At 32.2% G+C, this 22,855-nt stretch overlaps 1 protein-coding gene across 1 annotated transcript; it reads right to left on the bottom strand.

Moving 5' to 3' along the window:
* Positions 1 to 3,589: 3,589 nt before the first annotated feature.
* Positions 3,590 to 7,105, bottom strand: LOC120209718 (golgin subfamily A member 4-like). The gene is made up of 5 exons (XM_039208649.1): positions 6,839 to 7,105; positions 6,040 to 6,198; positions 5,773 to 5,945; positions 3,738 to 5,694; positions 3,590 to 3,643 (listed from the first exon to the last, which is right to left on the bottom strand). Exons 1-5 carry the CDS (start codon positions 6,971 to 6,973, stop codon positions 3,590 to 3,592), a joined length of 2,478 nt encoding a protein of 825 aa, XP_039064580.1. The 5' UTR covers positions 6,974 to 7,105.
* Between the last annotated feature and the right edge of the window lie 15,750 nt (positions 7,106 to 22,855).

The raw sequence follows: 22,855 nt of genomic DNA, 5'->3' as shown, positions 1-22,855 counted from the left end.
AGGTATGAGATCGAGGTTAGTTAGTGAGCTTGGTATACAAAGTAAAAGGTCTTCAGATGCTGTACGCCCATCTCAGACATCAAGTAAGAGGAAACAAAAATTTAGAGGATCTGGGAGAACTTTATCGGTGCAATCACAGAGGTCTAGTCATAGGTCAGATTCAGGAGCGCATAGAAGACCATCGACTTCCATATCGCTAGCGAGTTCTTGTGGGTCAGTCAAGACTCCAACTTTTACAGTTTGTGATCTTTGGGGCCGGAGGTATTCAAGGGAGTGCTATCGTAGGACTAGAGCATGTTTCCAGTGTGGTTCTGTCAAGCATTTTATCAAAGCTTGTTATAAGGTGAGTGATGCTCCGCCTGTCCAGACCCAGAGATCCACACCTTCTTTACAGCGTGGTAAAGGATCAACTCATGGTGGTGGTAGTGCCACCACTGGACAGCAGGGTAGAGGTACCATTGGATTCACTGCTACACCTGATGTTCGAGTTCCAACTAGACAGTATGTTGTGAAAGCTCTAGAGCACTTTCATGCTGGTGATGTGATTACAAGTATCTTTACAATATTTTCTGTTCCCATTACTGAATTAGTATACTCTGGCTCCACACATTCATGTAGTGATATTATCCGAGAGAAAGGTATTCTTGTTGAGGAGTTGGATGTTAGGGTGTGAGTGTCAAGTTCATTAGGACTTGATGAGTTGGTGGATAAAGTATGTCGAAGATGTCCAGTCGAGATTCACGGTCAGCTCTTTCCAGCTGATTTAATGGACTTATCCTTTCGAGAGTTTGATGTAATTTTGGGAATGAATTGATTGTCTGAGAATGATGCAAGTTTAATCTGTAAAGTGAGGCAGCTTAAGCTTCGCGGGTTGTGTGGAACCAAAGTCTTAGTATCTAGAAAGTCGGGTGAATGCTCCACATGTATCATTTATGCGACTATAGCTCAGAGGTTGATTAGCACAGGCTGTGAAGCCTTCTTAGCTCATGTAGTGGATACAATGGTCCAAAGTCCAGCATTAGAGGATCTACGAACTGTGAGGGAGTTTTCAGATGTTTTTCCTGATGAGTTACCAGGACTACCTCCAGATAGAAAATTAGAGTTTAAAATCGAGGTGTGCCTGGTACACCTGCAGTATCCATTGCTCCGTATCGCATGGCACCGACTAAGTTGAAGGAATTAAAGACTCAATTGCTGAGGGGAAGCGTTTGAGGGTTGCTATCATCTGTATAGTTTGGTGTGCTTTTAATTACTATATTTGACGAGAGAGGAATAGTAGGCAACATGGAAGGGGAACACGTCAGTGTTCTGCTATTTTTTCTCAGATAAAAAAATGCTACTAGATAAGGTAGATCCTTCTTTAGTTACTAAATGGGCGTTCAATTCTTGCTATTTATTTTTTATCATCTTGTTTGGTTTATTCCTTGAGTTGTTGTAGTGGGGGTCGTAAATTTTATTTGTATTGGCATGTTCTTTTGGACGAATAAAACAAATTTATCAAAAAAAATATTTTAATAAATGTTGAGAATTAATTTCGACATTATGTCTAATTAATTTATAATGAATCAGATGGCGATAATTATATAAAAAAATTCGATCAAATTGAACTATACTCAAAATATACTTAAATTTATACCGATATAAATTTAAATAAATATCTACCGATATAAATTTAAATAAATATCACATATGTGAAACTTATATTCACATATTTTATAAATATTTGTATTTGTAATAATATCCAGAAATAATGTAAATTCAACCATGATTCAAATCGAATTAAACTAAATTATTATTCAAAAATTTCAAGTTAAATTAATCCACCAAACGAATTTAACCCAACGTGCTCAAGTATTCAACTTCCTTTCTCGGCTTTTGTGTAAATTTTACTCATTCAATCATCTAAAAAATACCTTAAAATTATGTGTTGTTTAATAAATTAAACAATAAGATTTGAATATATTATTTTAAATTAAACATTAGGTAAAATTAGAATTTTGATAAGTGTGAAGTTTAAAAAATAATAAAATAAAAGTTATTAAATTTAGTCTATACTAAATAATAGGTAAGTCTTTATCTAATTGCCATTTCTTATATATTATTTTCATATAAAAATTAAATGAAATAATTTTCATTTCAGTTGGCAAATATAATAAAATTAAACAACTAAAAATAATTATTAAATCACCAAACAAACTACAACATTGAGTGATTTCATCTCACGAAAGTGTCTCATCTTGAATTTCGGAATCAGGAAAATATAGTGCAAGAAACGTAAAAAGGTAACAAAAAAAGAGATAGGAAACTTGTATTTTTATTGTATGGTTTAATATATTTTTAAGTATTTAAATTATACTTCAAATTGACTTTTGGTGTCTAAATTTTTTTTTGCTAAAAATAGGCGTATAATATTTTTATCTATTACACTTTTAGGTGCCTATGACAACATTCGTTAAATTTTTACCATTAAATATTTTTTTATTTAAAAAATAAATTTATTATTATTATTTTTTTAAAAAACCTTATATTTTCCTTCTTTTCACAAAACACCCCATAAAACACCCAAATACTCCCAGATTCCTAACCCAAATTCCTTCAAACCCCACCCACTGGTGGTGGAACCACTACCGACCATCTATAATCCAAAGTCTGGTGAAGCCCATCCACCGTGTTCGATTGATTTGTGCGTGATTTTAAATTATACTTCAAATTGACTTTTGGTGTCTAATTTTTTTTTCGCTAAAAATAGACGTATAATGTTTTTATCTATTACACTTTTAGGTGCCTATGATAACATTTTTTACCATTAAATATTTTTTTATTTAAAAAATAAATTTATTATTATTTGTTTTTTAAAAAACCTTATATTTTCCTTCTTTTCACAAAACACCCCATAAAACCCCCAAATACTCCCAGATTCCTAACCCAAATTCCAGCAAACTCCACCCACCGGTGGTGGAACCACTATCGACCATCTATAATCCAAAGTCTGGTGAAGCCCATCCACCGTCTTTGATTGATTTGTGCGTGATTTTTTGATGATTTGCGGTCGGTTTTCAATCGATGACCGGTTTAGGTGTGACGACAAGGGACTTGACAATAGTGTAGTTTGACGACCAGTTGGTATGCGACCGACGACGACAACAATGACCGACAAAACAATTGAATGATTTGGGTTTCAAAATCTTGGGGGTCAGTTTGATATTTTTGAAACACTTGGGTTTTTTTTTAAAAAAATAATAATTTTATTTTTGCTTTTTAAATAAAAATTTCAAAAAAACATTAGGGCAACACATGTCAATTAACGGTTGTTGCAACTCGGGCAGTTAAAACTGTAACAAAAAAACATTAGACACCTACCTATATTTAGTGACAAATTTTTTACGCACCAAAAGTTAATTTGAGGTATAGTTTAAGCACTTAAAAGTGTACTAAGCCCTTATTGTATATATAAAATTATAGAGCAAGAAAGAAGAAGACAAAGATGTACATATCTTAAGAAAGAAGCAGTCTTCTTATACAAATTGATATTCATAAATTGAACAAAAGAAGGGGGGAAAAAAAGCAAGTCAACTATGGGCATGGCCTACTACTCCATCACGGCCTGCATTCTTTCCTCCTCTTCTGCCTTTTTCCAAGCAGCCTGAAAATAAAGAACCGAACAAAATCCATTATAAAATGTGTCAAACTTAAGAAAAACTAAATAGTTTTCATGTAATCTGTTGAGAGAAGCTTGCCTTGTCTCGTTCAAGTCTGGATAAATGTGGCTTCATGGAGTTTCCTAAGCTTAAGCCTCCCCATGCTTCTTGCAACTCTCTCTCCCTTGCTTCTCTACGAGATACAGAGAATCTAATCTGTTCACCAGTTGCCATCTTCTCTTTCTCTAACTTTGATTTGTGTTTAACCAAAATTTGATCCAAACTACCTTGATCATCCACCGGTGTCATGTTTACACCTCCCCTCTTCTTTACTTTCACCATTTCTTCTTCATTTGCTTTGAACCTCAATTTCTCTTTCTGTAGTCTAGAAACATGCTTAACTAAAACTTTGTCCAAACTCTCACAATCTTCTTGCAACTCTCTCTCCCTTGCTTCTCTACGAGATACAGAGAATCTAATCTGTTCACTTGGTTTCTCACCAGTTGCCATCTTCTCTTTCTCTAACTTTGATTTGTGTTTAATCAAAATTTGATCCAAACTACCTTGATCATCCACCGGTGTCATGTTTACACCTCCCCTCTTCTTTACTTTCACCATTTCTTCTTCATTTGCGTTGAACCTCAATTTCTCTTTCTCTAGTCTAGAAACATGCTTAACTAAAACTTTGTCCAAACTCTCACAATCTGTGACATGGGTTCCTCCTTGTTTTTTGTGGTTCCTAGGCTTAACCAGGATTTTATCCAGGCTATCTTCGCTTTCAGTTCTATTTACTTCCGTATTCAAGTTGATATTTTCCTTACCAAATTCTTCTCCATTAGCCTCCTTGCCTTTCTCGACTAGATTATTTTTTCTTCTGCTCTTTGCTTCCTCAACTTCTCTTTCTAGCCTTGAGACATGTTTCACCAGAAACTTATCCAGACTTGGTACTTCTACGATATCACCTTTCTTTTGTTTAGTCCCCCCATTTGACACTCCTCTGCGCTCATATGTGTTGCCATGATTCCTTTTTGCCTCTTGAATTTCCTTTTCAAGTTTTGAGGAATGCTTAACCAATATTCTTCCCAAGTCGGGAACGACCTCAACAGAAATATCTTCATCTGACTTTCTAGGATCCACCCCAGAATTCTCATCGAAACTTTTTTCGTTCGCCTGAATATCTTCCTCGGAATTTAAAGAATGCTTCACAAGTGTATGCCCACTTTCATCTTTAGATTCGTTCCTTCTGCTCCTGGCTTCTTGTACCTCTAGTTCAAGCTTGGTCATGTGCTTAACCAAAAACTTGTCCAGACTCGGGAGTTCAGAGTCATGCTGTCCAGTTTGGTTAGTTTTTCTTACAGTTCCAGCTCCAATGGAAGATGCTCTTCTATCAAAATTAAGAGCTGAAGCAGAGGGATGAAGCTTAGTATGTTCTACTTCCGCTAAGGCAGCATTTAAACCACAAGTTGCAACTATTGTAGCAAGCGACGACAGTTCATCCTCTCGTAAACATTTAAGCCTCTCAACCATAATCTCTACAAGCTTTTCCGGGTTGAGTTTTTCAAGAGATTGCCTCCTCTTAGCTTTCTTCTCTCTAGTCTTTGAAGCTGACATCTTGCAATTGAAGTCTTCAGACTTGAAACCCTCTTCTTGAGTCAATGCCTCAAGTTCTGAAGCTGCCTCTGATGATTGACATTCTGAAGAGATCTCTGCTGACTCCAGATTGTTATAACCTGTATCTGGATTCTCATTGATTTTCCTTAGCAGGTCTTTAAATTCATCTTTATTAAAAGAGGAGCAGGATGCAAGCCTCCGGAAAGCAGTCTTTACAGCCGCGGCCACTTGTTTATCTACCTCAAATGCTGTTTCAAAAGATGCTCTAATGGTATGAGTAGTAGAACCTGCTTTATTTATCGTGGATGCTTCAATCTGACAGGTACTCTTAGCGCAGTTAGGAATATCATACATTATCACTCCCAAAGCTGTTGCTGAATCAAAAGCCGCTGCAGCGGTTTTCTCAGCTTTCAACAGCAGTTCATCAGCTTCCGTGCTTCGAATCCTGAAAGATTCCAGGAATAAGGAAGGGGAAAGAAAAAAAACCACATTGTTATGTCCTAATATGCAAGCAAAATAATACCTGGCTGCTTGGAGTATTCTACACCAAGAAGCTTCTACCAGTGCTGCTTTACGAGCCTCAATTGCCTTGTGTGCAGCCTCTCTTGCTGCCATTTTTTCTCTCAAAACCCTACAATAATGAGGATTTGAATCTTCCAGGGTCTCATCAAGAGTTAAATTCATACCATCTACTTCCTGAAAAAAGTCCCCACATTAGTAAATTTGGTCAAAAAAGAAGAGAAAAGAAGATGTGCAATCAAATTTAATGTATATGTACATAGGATAGAACCTGCAGCATCTTTATTTTCCTTTTTAAATAAGAATCAATCTTTTTTCGGGGGAACCAATTCAAAGGAGAATTCTTCCTGTGTGAAGGCTTCTTAATTTGTGAAGTAAATTTGTTTAGAGAATTCAATGCTGAGGGACTGATATCTTTGGTTGATTTATTCTGCACCATTCACAAAAGTAGAATTATAAAACAAAATGAAAGCAATGCTAAGTTGCAGAGTAGATGCATCTGTAGGCATTTTAAGAAGGGTAAGTTCACAAACCCCAATGCCTTTTTCAAGTATGAATCATTCAGGTATATCATATTGAGGCTTAGAAACATTCTACATCCCGTCCACCGGAAAATTTCAATTAACAACGAATCATATCAGAGTTTATAAAAGACTATTAATATTGTTTCCCCCCTTTGTTTACACCTAATAAACTAAATCCTAGGTATTAATTTACTGCCAGGCAAGAACTACAGATCAATTATCAATTATAAACTTAATTCATTTCAGCATGATCCAATTTCTCAATCCCCCCAAAAAGTAGTTCAGAACAAATACTACTAACTATTAGCTTCATACATTGAAATTCAGCAATTAATTTAATCTTCAAAGATATGAAAGAGAACCGCCGACTTAGGGTTTTCAGGGTTTTAATTTCAGTCAGTCAAACGAAACCCTATTGTTAGAGGTTAAAACTAAACAGTATACGCCAGAGAAATCTAAGAAAAAAGAAACAAGGCAAATGTTACGTAACGTAACAACAACCATAGATCTTGAAACTGAAAATATTCTTTTTTTTTTCCTCCTCACCTTCCCAGTCCTGGAAGAAGACGACGCCAAAGACTCATCGGTGGCCTTCCCTTCGTTGATCTGAGAATCAACGACAATCTTTGGGTTTTGTTTGTTTGACACAAACATGCAATCCTCTAAGCAACCGAGATTCATTTTTTCGCGGTGAATCGGTGAGCAAGAAATTGAAAAGATTTTGATGAAGATTGAACAAGAAAAGAGAAGAAAGAAATGTAATTTGGATACCCTGTTTGGATTTCGAGAAAAACGAGTTGGGATGTTTGTTTTCTGAATTTTGTTCTTAAAGTCAACCGTTAAAAAAATTAAATCAGATTTCTTGAAATAAAAAGAGAAAAACTAGCCGTTGCAGAGCAACGGTCATACCCGGTTGAGATTTATCTTCTACATTCGTGTGCACTCTATTTGTGTTAACATACTGGCGTCCGGATCATTTGCTCTACTTGAACCAAAAAGTTATGTCAGTGTCCGTTTGTTTATTTTTTAAGATGTATGTTCGGTTCGTGTTTGTTTATTTATTGTTCGCGAACATATTCGTTTAATGTTCACGAACATATTCGTTTAATGTTCGCGAACATGTTCGTTTAATGTTCGCGAACATGTTCGTTTAATGTTCGCGAACGTTCGTTTAATGTTCGCAAACGTGTTCATTTATATATCCACAAACGTGTTCGTTTAGTGTTTGTTTAGCGTTCGTTTAGCTCAGTTGGTAGAGCACAAGGTTCTTAACCTTGAGGTCGTGGGATCGAGTCTCATGGAGGGCATTTCATAATTTGGAGGTCTCCTACGGAAGCTGTTCTCAACCTAGTGTTTGGGACAGCCTACTATCTTACCTCCCCTTACATATGGGAACAAGGGATAACCATTTAGCGTTAGTTTATTGTTCGTTTATTTTCATTTATATATTCTTTCAGAACAATCTTTAAGCCTTAAGTTCTATTGGTTTTAAAACTATGAGAGTTGTTATCAATCATTTTTTAAGTGAGATTGGACCACCTAAAAATTAAGTTATTTTAATAAAATATTTTATTTTACCAAAACAATTAAGTTTTGGTCTACGAAAACAGAAGATGGGTTTGGGAGTCGATTACGTATAAGGAATGATTAAGACCCTACAACATCCAAAATTGATACCTAGTTGGTTACACTTTGTTTTTATTTAAAAATTTACGAGTTTGAGTTTTTATCTAATTGATGATCCACCATGATGCAATTTTTGAAAAGATTACCAATTTATTAGAAACTAATGACAATCCTCCCTGAGCATAAGCGGAGATTATATCATTAATGTCTTATAAATAGATATTACCTCAATTTTGAAATCATAATATGAATTGAAAATGATATTAATTTATTTAGGAAATTCACAATAGTCCCGACCCGGGAAAAAGCGGGAGTTATATCGTAAATTCCTAATAAACTACTAGTGTCTTATTTATTTTAAAATCAATTCAATGCAAACAATCAAATAAATTATTGATCATACTTTTAAGGGACTAAAACCTACCGAAAATCGAGGCTCTAATATTAATCCTAATAAATTTTCTAATTATTCTAATTAAAGAATTAAACTAACTAAATTTGAAGTTAAAGCTTAATCTAAGTCAAGAGTAAATGATGTGTTAAGAACCTAATTGTATTAAATCTAAAGTCAAAGCTCTAATATTAATCCTAAATTAGATTTTAGCAAATTTTATTATACTCCAATAATTAAAAATGGAACATGCTAGAACTAGTTTAAATTATCCCCTAATTAATCTAGATGAGAGCTTAAATGAAAAAACCTAAAAGTTTTGTCTAAAGTCAAAAACTTTAATCTAGGATTGAAATAAAATAATTTAGAAATTAAAGGTTAAAATTAAAGGGAATTTATACATACGAAATAAATATATAAAGAAATAAATTCAAAGAATAAAAACTAAAAAAAATAAAATAATAAAAAAATTATATTGAATAAAAAATAAAAAAAAGAATAAGAAATAGAGGAAAAATAATTAATTTAGAAAAACATAGAGAATTTAAATTAAACTAAAATTTTAATCCAAAAATAAAAACACAAATTAGGGAATAAAATAAGCAAGGACTAAGAGAAAGAAAAATTAGAAAAATAAAATCTTGGAAACAAATGCGGAAACCAAATTAAGAAAAAAGTAGAAACAGAAAAAAGTCAGAATCAAAAAAATCAAATTAAAAAATAAAGTTAAAAAAAACAAACTTGAGAACTTAAATTATCTCCTACCTGTATAAAAATCAAGGGATCCCATAAGGATACATATCGGGTTATTAAGTCATTTAATTGAATTCAACACTCAAAATAAAAAATATATTTTCTTTTTTAAGTTATGGATCAAAAGGAAAACAATATCATTCAATATTCATAGCCGGTTTTCATCGAGAAAGCTCAAAGAAGGATAAATCTCTATAAATATATATTTGAAAGCATTTTTCCTTGTTCATTGGTTTCTTCTCATCCAATGAAGTTTTAAAAAGAAAAAGAAAATCAAAATCAATAAAAAACAAGAATAAAAGTAATAAAAAAACAATTACCTTCAAACAAAAATTCCTTTTATTAGCTTGTATATTTCAAATTACAAAACTTAGGGTTTCTCTCTTTTTCTTTTTCTCCTAAAAAAAATTATCTTCCCCTTTACATAAGATGAGTGCCTATTTATAGGCTCCCAAAAACCCTAAAAGAGAAAATTCTAGCATTTTTTCATTAATGCTAGATACACTAATTTAAAAGAAAAAAAAATCCTAAAATAATAAAAAATATCATATATTACCCTAAATAAACTATGAAAAGCATAAAGCTAAATTTAATTACAAATATTCAATAAAATAATTGAAAATTTGTAATAAATTAAAATCCTCGTATTGTGTCCGAATCCAATTTTTTGCACACGCTTTCTTTGCTAAAATAAGCATATCTTGAGTTCCCGATGTCCGATTGAGGCGTTTCAAAATGTGTTGGAAATCTAATGGGAAATCGATTCAGTTTCAAGAAGATATCATGCCATAAAAATGTATGGATCTCGTCCAAATATTTGTTGCCAATAAGCTGATGTATAAGGCTTCAAAATTCGCTCAAATAAAAAATATTCAAATGTTGTAAATGGTAGGCCGGACGAAAATTGGGTATTAAAGATGTCCCTCTTTGCCTATTTTCGTGCAACGAAAATAGGGAAAAGACACAAATACACAAATTTTTGTTCAGTTTCAACTCAAGCTTACAAAATATGAATAATCGTTTTTCTAGAGATGAACTCTGAAAACATTCTTGTTCCTCTGATGCCACGTTCATATATTCGCCCATAATCAAGTTTGAAAATGATCTTGCTCCCTTAGAATGGGGATGCCAAGTCATCATCAATAGTTGATATGCTCCTTTCTCTAAAGTATACCAAATCAAAGAACGATATTGCTCCTTTCTATAAAGGACATCAAGTCGTAAACAATAGTTGATATGCTCCTTGTTCCTTTCTCTTAAGGATGCCAAGTCGTAATCAATGGTTGATATGTGCTTTTCTCTAATGGATGCCAAATTAGAGAACAATTTTGCTTCATTCTCTAAAGGATGCCAAGTTTTAATATTGGGAGATAGATCTTCTTTTTGGACATGTCTCAATCTCAGCAACTGGAATTTCTCTGTTAAGTTTGACAATCATAATCTTTCCACGCTTTGATGGTTATGATTTTTCCTTATTGAACATTATCTTTGGATCATCCTTTTTCTATTTGGATCAAGGGAGTGAGCCTTCTCATCTTTTCTCTTGAAAGTCAAATTCTCTTAAGAAATCAATCTATGAGGGCTAATCTGTGTGATCTAAACCCTTTTTTTTGGAGAAGACAAAGTTGAGTTGAAAATGTTATTCTCTAATCACTTTGAGTTATCAAATAGGCTTTCTTTCTGGTAAACACATGTCTCGAATCCTCCATTTTTTATGTTCAACTTTTGGTTCTCTTCTTGATATCTTGCCAACACAAATCTTTTTATTTCTTTTAAAGATCTGTAAAATGTGCATGTATAAAAGCCTGGATGCAACTTGTACTTATTTTATACAAATGGTGCAAGAGTATCGATTAGCAATCTTATTCAATCTTCAAATAGGGGACCTATCATTCAATAATCTTCCCCAGTGTCAACATGTAGTATGTTAATTCAAGCTTCTATCATGTTTTCTTCATCTTCTTGTACCATTGTTTCAAAGGAAATGCTTTCTTTCTTTTATGAACACCAACCTTGAATTATTACTGTGATCGAGTATAGGGTCTCATTGCCTCTCCACTTTTTCAAGGGTGCCAATATCAACTCAAGCCATTAGGAGTATCATTATTGGTCTTTTTTTTCTCTTTCTTCAGTTTGATGGTAAATGGTTTCTCTTCAATGCGGGCATTGGGTTTGGGTTCCTGTAAAGTCGATTCGAATCCCATTGCTCATTCCCAAGATATGCTTTTTGAAGCAAACATGATTTCATAAAGACTTGTGATAAGTCTTCTTGTCCTTGATCTAAAATCTAAAGATATTTTCATCATTTCTATCTCTCTTCTTCTTCTTTATTTTGCCTTTTACTTCTTGCCCCACTTCTTTTTGTGCAGTTTTTGAGGCAAAGTGGGTCATGTCCATTTCAAGAACATCATCTCTCCTTGAGATTATCATGTTTGAAAATGTTTTTTCCTTTTATTATTCAAAAGAAATTTTGTAAAGCAAAAGCGATTCCCTTTACTTTGGGCTCAAATTGAAACAAAATTACCAATTCATTGAATATCAAATAAATTAATTACTTTTTTATTTTCAAAAATTATAATCCTTTGACAAGTGTCAAGATTAATGGGTAGGGCTTTGGGTTGGTTTTTCCTAAAAATTTTTAGGATTTTATGTCTACCAAGATATCCTTTATTTCTGTCTTTGAGATCATTGTGACATGCCCCTCCATTTTGGTCTAGTTTTTCGATCGGATGCGGAAAAAAATGAAGCAACTAGTATATTTAATTGTAAAATATTTTATAGAGTGTTTCTATTTTGGTTATTTAGAATCTTCCATTTGTCCAAGTTTCATAAACTCATTTAGTAAAGGCAGTGTAGAAATATTGTTCTAAAAATAAAAATTTCCGAGTACTTGTGTGTATTCGATTATAACAAGTGTTTCTTAACTCCATTAGTCCATTTTCTACCAAAACTCATTCTCAATTCTGATTTTAAGCTTGACCGCCTTTTTAAATTATATTTCATTAATTTTGGTGTTCTCACTTTTGCTTTGATATTTCTGGGAGATTCATCTCGACATAAGGCCTTTTTCTCGACAATTGTCGAGTGACCAACTAGTGTCATGATCTGAATGTAATCCTATTTATAAAATTAGGGCTCTCTACATTACCTCTTTGGCCCGTTACTTTAGTGGAATACCTCTAATTAGAGGATTCAAGTGTTAAAAAGTCTTTGACTTGACAACTTAAACGGAACTCACTTCATAAAACTTGGACTTACCTCCATAGCTTCTTCAGACTTACCTCCAAAGATCAACTTACTATTTTCAGTGAAGTGCCCCCAGTTTTATTACATTTACATTGTGATGGTGCTTCATTAACTTTTTGAGTATTCAACTTCAAGATTTCTTAAGCTCATCAAGAAGAACATTTTATAGTTTATGTATTGTTGAAGGTCAGAAAATTTCATCTTTAGAGTTCAATTTCCAAGAAACTGACCTAAACTAAATTCAACTATTCCATTTACGAAGATTATGATTCATCATCGAATTTCCTCAATAAAAACACAATTTGATCATTTTTGCAAAGTTACACGAAGGATGTCCCATTTTGTCCGCTTCCATACATACCTGAATATTTTGCTTTTGATCGTTTTGTTGTGTGTGTAGAGGTTGTCCTTGTTCCTACAGGAAAAAGTGTGATGTTTGGGAGAAATATCAAGTGTTCTTATTTTGCGATGATTCCTTCTTGTCATATGTCAAAAAGGCTATAACCATGATTTTCAAAAGTTTAACTTATTATATTTGATATTCAATGAATTTCAAATAAATTTTTCGTTTCTCACAGCCTAAAGCAAAGTTCATTCATTTAAAAAACTTTAACAAAGTTTGAGAAAACAAATAAAGAAAGAAACACGAAGTCAAACGAAATGTGAGGCTTTCATATCAGTGCAACTAAGCTCCATGGTGGGTGGACAAGGCCTTCATATGTTCAGGTTGTTCACACTGTCTTCCTTCTTCTTGGCTAAAATTTTGATTTCTTATGATTTGACATTTCTTCACTCCCCTCTATATCATTTCTCCACACAAAACAATGTTAGTGAAGCTTTTGGCAGCAATCCTTAACATATGACCAATGTAAGGGGATTTCAAGTATCAATAAACAAGGTGGTGAATTCTCTTTCAATTAGCGATGGATACACTTCAGTTGCGATGTCTCTCCACCTTTGTGCATACTGGCAGAAACTCTCATTGTACTTCATCTCTATGTTTTGGAGCGTGGCTCGGTCAGACCTCATTTTAGAAAAATATTGATATTACTCTTTGAATGCTTCCGCTAGATCCTTCCACGACCTTATCTTAGCACGAGTCAGCTGATTATACCACCTTATAGCTACTACAGTTAAAGTTGCTTGGAAGTTTATCATCTCCCACAAAACTAATAATCCTACGACAAAACATAGTAAGATGTGTGGTGGAACAATTTATGCCCTCATACTTTTCAAATTCTAGAATTTTGAATTTCGGAGGTAGAATCAAATTGGGTACCACACTAAGCTCTCTGGTATCCATCTTATCATGAGATCTTTGACGCCATAATTTTTTGAAAAACTCTTTGCACCAGTTTTTGAAGTGCTCAGGTACTTCCTTTATTTCATCCTTTAACTCATCCAAGTCTGGCACAGTAAAATATTCAAGATTGTTTTGGGAATTAGTTGTAGTAACTTGCACCTTAGTGGTCGAGGAACCTCTGGTTAACTTTCCAGCCACAATGACTAGCTTTGGGGTGGATTGCACCACTTCACACTTAGAGTTTTCTGCCTCTGGGAAATTTGCAACACTTAGCCCATACAATTTTGCCACTATCTAGTTAACCATATTATCTTGGCTTTATGCGATGGATTATAACATAGTCTTCTGATTTTGAGTCATCTCTTGCAGCAGCTTTAAGAGTTCGTCATCTAACTTAGCCAGCCTTGCATCCATTTGCTTTGTCTTTTTTCGAGTGTTATGAGGATAAGTATTTGTGTTTGCTAGTATCTCTCCTTCTGTTACATAACCTTCAATACATTATTTCCCATTCTTTAAAACATGTATGCATATTATTTTGCACAAATACTAAAGATGAATGTAATGCAACGTGTAATGTGAAATGCAATGCAAAAAGACATTGATATCAAAGTAGTTGTCATAAAATAACTTCCAAAGAAAACATAATGCCTCAATACATCGAGATAGATCGAGATTTCAAAAGACTTCCTAATTTCTTCAAGCAATCCAAGCAAAATGATGCATGACTTTATTGCTCAGTCTTCATTTCCTATGAATTCCACATGTTGGGCCACCATATGTACTTGAGTAATGATTATCTTGTTCTTACTTCAATTTCTTAACTTAACGTATTTTCCTCATGTCCTTCCCTGAAGAATCATTCTAGATCATTATTGTGCCTTTTGAATTCCATCTACCTCTTCATGTGACATCATCGTATTGAAAACCTTCTAAAGCGAAAAATTTACTCGGAAATCAATACCTTTTATGAAAATACTATGTATATTAATTTCAAGGTAATTATCATAAAATAACTTCCAAAGAACACACAATGTCTCAATACATCGAGGCAAATAGAATCAAATTCATCTGCCTCTTCATGCTACACTATCGTATTAAAAGCCTTCTAATTTGATAATTAACTTAGGAATCAATGCATTCAAAATGATATTTCATGTATATGCAACAAAACAAAACAAAACAAAACTATAATCGTTGTTTATCTTACTCAAGTAGTTACCCCTTTTAGTCGAATGAAACCCTCTCCTTATCTCTAAAGCGGATTAGAATCTCACTATCCCGGATCAGTCTCATTGTTCACGTAAATCTTCCCTAACTCTCTCGATATTAGACATCTATTCCTAGAAGAATGGAAATATCTCAAAAGCTCTTACAAAGTCTAGGAATGTTTTGTCTAGGCACCAGAGAATCTCTCAAAAGCTCTTACAGTGTCAAGGCAAAATATTAAAACAATGAACAAAACAATATTAAGCATAAACAAACTTCTTCATTCAATAACAACAAAAAATGTTTCATCAAAACCAAGTAAAGAAGTTCATGGTATGAAAAATATCATCCAAGAGTAAACATTAAGTACAAACCCTTTAAACGAATTAGAAATTAAGAACTTATGAAGAAACACTCCCAAATAGAGCTCTGTCGTGACATTCTGACCACCACCATGCTTGCTCTAGTGGCCAACCTCTCTCTAGGGCCTAGCCGCTACTCCGGTGAAGTCCGACTATAGAGGGCACCAAAGACGGTCGAATGAGGGAACAGTGGAAAATAATGTGTTGCAGCCGCTTACTCCAAGCCTCAGGTAAATCCTCTCCTTGCTTTCCTCTCTTCTGGGCGACTATAATGAGGTATTTATAGTGGGAATTTCTAGGGTTTTGTGTCATTAGAAATTTCCTAAATACCCTCGTTAACTTACTCATGTTATGAATGGAAAGGCGGCTGGAAGTGGTCAATTTTCTTGAAGAGCATGATTGTATGTGAGAATGAAGCAATTGTTGAGCCACGTCAGATCTGCAAGATAGATCTTGCCTTGGAAAGATAGATTTGTTCCTCACTGTCGTCTTCTTATGTTCCTCTAGTCATGAGAAATAGTTTTTGTCTCAAAAAATAAATTATTTCTTAGTTATTTCATGCATCAACAACAAAACCTTCCTCCTCAGCAGCATTAGTTGAGCCAAATAAATCTTGCCTAGGCAAAACTTATCAACCTCATGCAAATATGACCTAAGTGCAACTAAATGCATCTAAAATGCTATGAAAACGACTTTTAGACACACAATAACTTGAGTAGAAAGACAGAAAACATAGTCTTTTACGGAGTTATCAAGCATCGCGAGGACAATGAAGAAATGAGAGGAGAAAGTGGAGACAAACCGCTCACTCCTGACAGGTGGTAATTCATTAGAATACAAGACTATTAAGATTGAGGGTAGTGATTTATTATTAAATTGTGTCATAATTTGGAAAAATTATAAATTTGAATTTATCATTCCCTCTAATTATATCTATAAGTGACAATTATGATGGTACCAATGAGGATTTAGAGTGATATTACCTTTTTGTCTTGAAAGTTGAGTTTCATTTTCCCACGGATGAATTTGTGAAAGATGCATTGAATACTTATGAAGTAGTGCAAAGTCAATTGGTCGGGGCTTATATCAATCGTTGACAATTCACCATTTTCTAGTGTATGTGAAGAATCATAACTGATGATTATAAAAAGGTTAGTCGGTGTCAATATCCTCTAATTCTAAGAGGAAAGAGAAGATAAAATGGGTAGAGAGTGGTAGGATGGTTATAACTCTCCCTCTCGATCTTGGCTAAGAGGTTTTATAATGACTCTTAGTAATGGTGTTAGATATAGGGTTTTAATGACTACTCATAGATTGATAAACTCAGTAAATATGACTAATTGGTAGTGAATTTTGGCCTTGACGGATCACATAGTGCTTGTCAAAAGTCATGTTGAAGGGTTATGTCAGGAGGTCGTGACTTCTTAAGGAGTGCTAAACTCCTGAGTTCTTATGTCCGAAGATGTTCTCCTAAGATTTTCAATATGTATAAGTTCTCTAAAGATCTTGATGTACAAATATTAATCTTATAGAAAAGATTTGGATGAGGTACAATAATTTCAATATTGATATGAGATGAAAGTATTGAATAAACTCCCAACTTACAAAAGTGGAGCTAATCAGCCTCACTAACTCCTATAAAGAAAGAAGCACTCTCATTCGTTCTCGTACCCTTTTCATTTTATTTTTTCTTTCACTTTTCTCTCATTTTTTATATATTCCGATCATTGTTTATTTTATCTCTTATTAGTTTATTTGTCTTACTTGACTGTTGAAGTGTGCCTTGAAGGAATACCTCAAACCCTTTTTTTATTCTTTGTCCACCTCTAAGGCATTATGAATCGCAAGTAAAGAAATTGACGATTCATCATATACCTAGGAGAAAATCTTTTCTCTATAGAGATGTTAATACTCACTTTTCCAAAATTATTGTCACGTTCAAAAAATCAGATTAATCGTGAAAATAAAAAATTATTGTAAAGTATAAGAATACTTTTGAGAGTTCAATGATTACTACATTAAAAATAATCATTAAAATAATATGAAGGGTAAAATTATTAAAAATGCTTAGAAGAGGTTATCATATTAATTGGGTCTTGGAGCTCTAGACTCAAATTTGATATAAGAGATAAGTTACAATAAGTTTGGTATTATTTATGGATCATGTTTTCATCAATCAAGACACTCTTGTGACTCTCTGCATAGTTAAAAATAAAATATCAAAATTAAAATAATAATAGACACTATAACTATATAATACTTTTCTAGTTATTGAGGATTTCAATCGATCACACAATTTAAATATCACTCAACTCTATAATAATCATAATGATTGTAAACTGACATAATACCTTAAAAAACTTAAACATAACATTTAATAATAAATTAAAATATTTAAATCTTAATTTTTAAATATTAATGTTGCAACATCAATATTAGTAAGAGTATTTGTTAATAAGAAATGTTTAAAAACAATTATAAAAGATATAATAATAAAATTAACTCTCAACGTTTGTACAAATGGCCATTTTAGTTTCTATTTTTTTGGAGCATTTTATCCCCTCAACATTTCAATTTTTGTCAAAATAATCTTTGTTGGATGAAAATCATTAGTCGACTAATAATCAATACAGATTACTGACATGTTATTTTCATGTGCTTAATTAGTTATGTGACACATGTTACGTCATCACTTTGGATGACGTGACACATATCATATCATCACTTTAGATGACATAATACATGTTATATCATTATTTTGGGTGACACATGTCATGTCATCATTTTGGATGATATGACATATGACACTTCATAATTTTGATGATATGTCACATGTCACATTAATAATTAAACATGTGTAAAAATATCACGTTAGAAGCATACGTTTACTGTTTGTGCTACTTTGATAAAAATTAAAACGTCAAATATTAAAATATTCTAAAAACAAAATAGAGACCAAAGTGATCATTTGTGCAAATATTGGGCGGCTAATTTTGTCATTATGACAAAAAGATTTTTTTTCTTATTTTTTATTGTCTAAGAGAGTGATATCATTGATCTTTGATTAAGCTGTTGTTATCCATGTTTTGTTATGATCCTTGTTATTTTTTTCTCAATATTTTTTTTCTATTTTTCATCAATTTAACTTTTTACATATTTCAAATTTTATGTTATCTTCTTTTAATAAGTCTTCTCCTTTTCAAACGCAAATTATTGATATTTTTTTATTTTTATAGTAATTTTTTAAGGTTGAATTTGACATCATCTTTATTGATAATTATTTGGTTATTTTGTAACTCTATTTAGATTCTTAGGCTGGTTCTCTTATATTGATAGACATTCGTAATCATCAATGATAGGTTGCAATAGAATTGCAATAAAACTAAATTTGTTAATGTGTCATTATTGTTACATGCATTTTTATGTTAGTGTTGATGGTTTTATCATTCATTGTCAAAATGATGTTTGTTTGTATATATCATTTTTTAATTGTTTGATTAGATTTTTAACACTTTTCTTAGTTTTATTTTATTCTTTGGTGGTAAGTTTGAGCATTCTATTGTTCTATGAGAAACAATCAGTTAATTTAATTAGTTTACTCTAATTTTTTTAGATTTTTATTATTGTTTTATTATATTTTTTAGGATAAAATAGACAAATGATCCTCCAACTATAAGGTGATATTTTTTTGAGTCCATTGATTATTAAAAGTTATAAAATGGTCCCTGATATAAGGTTTTGCTTTGTTGAGTCCCCCAACTATTAAAAGTTATAAAATAGTCACATGATTATTCATATGTTCCAAACTCGTCCTTTTACATTAAAGAATTGACGATCGTTTGAGTTGGACCTTAACACGTTCACTGGGATATGATAAAATTTGATCATAGAACTGTTTGAGCTATATTTTGTGGACCAACTCTCTGTTTACATTATGTCATTGAGTCAATGCTTGAAACATTATGTCGACAAGTCAGTGCTTGAAACCAATGTCGGTACCAGTAGACATCATCAAAATATGATTTTATCATATCTCAATCAACAAGTAACGTCTAGCTCAGATGACCGTCACTTTTTTAATAGAAAATGATGAGTTTGGAACATATGAATAGTCAGAGGATCATTTTGTAACTTTTAATAGTAGGGAGACTCAACAAAGCAACGCCCTATAGTCGGAGTATCATTTGTATATTTTACCCTTTTATTTATTAATAAATTTAATGATTATTATTAATTAACATTTTTTAGAAATAAATTAAAAGAAAGATTCCGTAAAAAGCAAATTAAACCCTAAATGAATATTAAAAAAAAATATTAGACTAACAAATAACATATATATTTTAGCTTAATGTGTAAGTGATAACGACGTCCAATTTTATCAAATCAGATTCCCAAAATGCCGAAACAAAATATAATATTTATAGAAATCAGTATACAAATTAGGAGCAACAACAATTAATTAATATTACTACTAATTAAGAATATATACATTAGAAAAAGATCAAATATAGAATAACTTAGAGTGTAAAAGAAAATGAATTGTTGATTTACAATTGTAACCTCTTAGACCTGGTCTAGACGTTACGATCGAATTTAGATGGTTACATATCGTATTTAGATGTTCTCTTTATATTTAAAACATAGTTAAAATCCATACAACAATATAATTTGAATCTAACCATCAGTAAGGTTCATATGGTAAACATATATATATATATATATATATATATATATATATATATATATATATATATATATATATATATATATATATATATATATATCAGTAAGGTTCATATGGTAACATATATATATATATATATATATATATATATCATAAAAAATGTATAAATATATACAAAACAAAACAATAACAAAAACATGTGTCCCCAAAGTATAACAAAAGGAGCATATAGAGATATACAGCGGTACAAAAATGAGGAGTGATTGGTTCTCCTAATGCCAAGTCTTCTTGTATATTGTCTTCAACTATCTAGAAAGGTTAAAAATTTACATAATGAGCAAAAAAGCTCAGTGTGTTCCTTTTGGTGTATAAAAACAAACAAATAAAATATTTCAGTAAAAATCAATTCATCGAACATGTTTTAAAACTATGAAAACTACACCATCTGATCACCAAAATGTGCAGGTTCCCTGGAACCATACATCCACCTGTACACCTGGTAAGGGACTTATACATATAGCATAAGGACCTGTAGTAATGACTTATCCTGTGCACAAAGCAGAGGAGTCTGCAGTAAAGTCTTACAAGTCATAGACTAGGCATGAGATATTTCCTCCAATAATACCCCCATGACAGTAATAAACATGTATGTATTCGAGTGAAAATGATAGTTTAATTCATTAAAACATGAAAATATTCTATATTCAGAAATCAAATACAAAAATACAGTAACCAGAGCTCATATCAGAAATATATGATAAATCAGATATCAGATAAACAATATTAAGAAAAATCAGGTATCATGTCATAAAAATATTCAGTATCATCAGAAAATTAAAACAATGCAGATAAGTAATTCAAAACAGTAATGTAACACCATCAGGAAACATACATGTACCGGTCTGAGTAGTCTGATCAGGTAGCCTACTGTTGGATCTGCCTATCACGATCAGCGGCAGAGTTAGATCCTACGAATAAAAAATCTACGTCATAAATCCTAATATGAATAATAATTACCTCTATTTAAATAATTTACGGAAGCCTACGAATAAATCCCGAAGAACGCGAATCGTGCGAATCTGTCGGACGGATAGCATCGTATCTAATCGACCCTCGATTGAGAGAAACACGAGTACCTTCAAAAAAATACATTCCTAAATCAATTACATAATCAAATCTCAAATAAATAAACAAAAATGTTAAAAATACTAAGCATTTTCGTTTTAACTGAATCAATTCAAGGCTTTAAGGTCAAAATTTGGCAAAATAGACCACAAAATCGGACTCAGGACGACGAAAAACATCAAGATGAAGGCTTTCAGAAAAAGTTAATTGTGGTCAACGACGGTCAACAATCAACGGTTGACTTGGTTCTATCTGGACTGGATCGATTCAGTTCAGTTCGAGCTTGATCGATTCAATTTGGTTGGGCCAGTTAGGGTTTAGGTCAGACGGGTTAGGCTGAACAAGTCAGGTGGGTCAAGTCAGATAGACAGACGGGTCGGGTAGACGGGTCAGTAGATGGGTCGGGTTGACCCGTTTCGGGAAGCCCACTAGGTGGTGGATAAGCCCCACGCGCAAGGGCGCCACATGGGGGCGTATGCGAGGCTCTCGGGGCTCAAAAAAATTACGAAATATTTTTTATGCTCTATTTAAAGGGTTTTAAGATATTTATCAAGCTCGGTTCACAATGGTGAATGACAGAGAGCTCAATTTTGTAACGTCGAAAACTTATTCTTCCTCACCCATTTACACGCTAACGACAATGGAGATAAAGCGAACATCGATGGACTTAGGTCGACACAAGGAATACGATGGTGTGAGAGATGTCAAAACCAAAACAATGATCGACGATAAAATATCAATCGAAGATTTTTTATTGAAAGAGGAAATGTTGAAGAGAGAGAGAGAAAAAGAGGCTTACATTTTTCAAAATGGAAAGTTTCATGATTTTGGGTTTTTAAACACAACATTTTTAGAAAATGGTATAATTATACTATATGTCCTACAGTTTTTGATACTTTCATTAATTTATATTTGAATTTAATTAAAAATTCACTTTAGTCCCCAAATTTAATTAAAATTTCAATTTAGTCTCCAGTATTAATTTTAAGAAATTTTTAGGCCCTAATTTGGGTGTTACAACAATAACCTAAGTATATTAAATCAAACATTTAGAACATAAGTAAAATAATTTAGTAGATAAAATAAAATGTTTTAATTAAATGAAGTATTAACACAAATTATATATTACCTAAAGGTATAATATTTGTTAGTTCGTAGCTATTTTTGTCATCATACATTATTAAAATATTTTTATTTTTATTTTTAAATAATCCAAAGTAATTACAAAATAATATATCTTAAAAGAATTAATCATTAATAATACATATATTCTATAAATATATAACAATATTTTTTAATCACTAAATCAATTAATAAATTTTATTGAAATAATTTTGAGTGTATACAGCGATCAGTATAAAAGAAAATGGATTTGGTTGTGTTAGCCCAAGTTAGAATCCCATCTTTAAGAAAGAATCTATGTTAAATGTTATGAAATTAGAGATGACAATTTATTCGGAGCGGACGGATTTCGACTTAATCCAATCTAATAAGATTGGTTTTTTTAAAATATTAGGTTTGATTCGAGTTAGATCGAATTTTATATATGGGTGATGTTAGGTCAAGTCAGATTCGGATGGAGGATGAAAAATCTTTAACTCAACCCAACTCAAGAGTAATAGTATATTTTTCATATAAATTTATGAATAATTTCTATAATACCCCTCTATATATATTTTTAATTAGATCTTTATTTTATATCATATTAGGTCGGGTCGATTTAAATTTATATTCTAAAAAATTAGATAAATAAGGGGTTCAAGTGGAATAAATATGTTCTTTTGAGTCCAATAAAGATATATATTTCTCAGATCTAATCAAATGAAAGTATATATACATCAGATCGGATTGGATTGATTAAAAAACT

Source organism: Hibiscus syriacus, unplaced genomic scaffold (genome assembly GCF_006381635.1).
Source record: "Hibiscus syriacus cultivar Baekdansim isolate YM2019G1 unplaced genomic scaffold, ASM638163v2 tig00019905_pilon, whole genome shotgun sequence".
NCBI classification, from domain to species: Eukaryota; Viridiplantae; Streptophyta; class Magnoliopsida; order Malvales; family Malvaceae; genus Hibiscus; species Hibiscus syriacus.
Note: the sequence above shows the minus strand (reverse complement) of the source record. Positions and strands in the feature narration are given on the sequence as shown.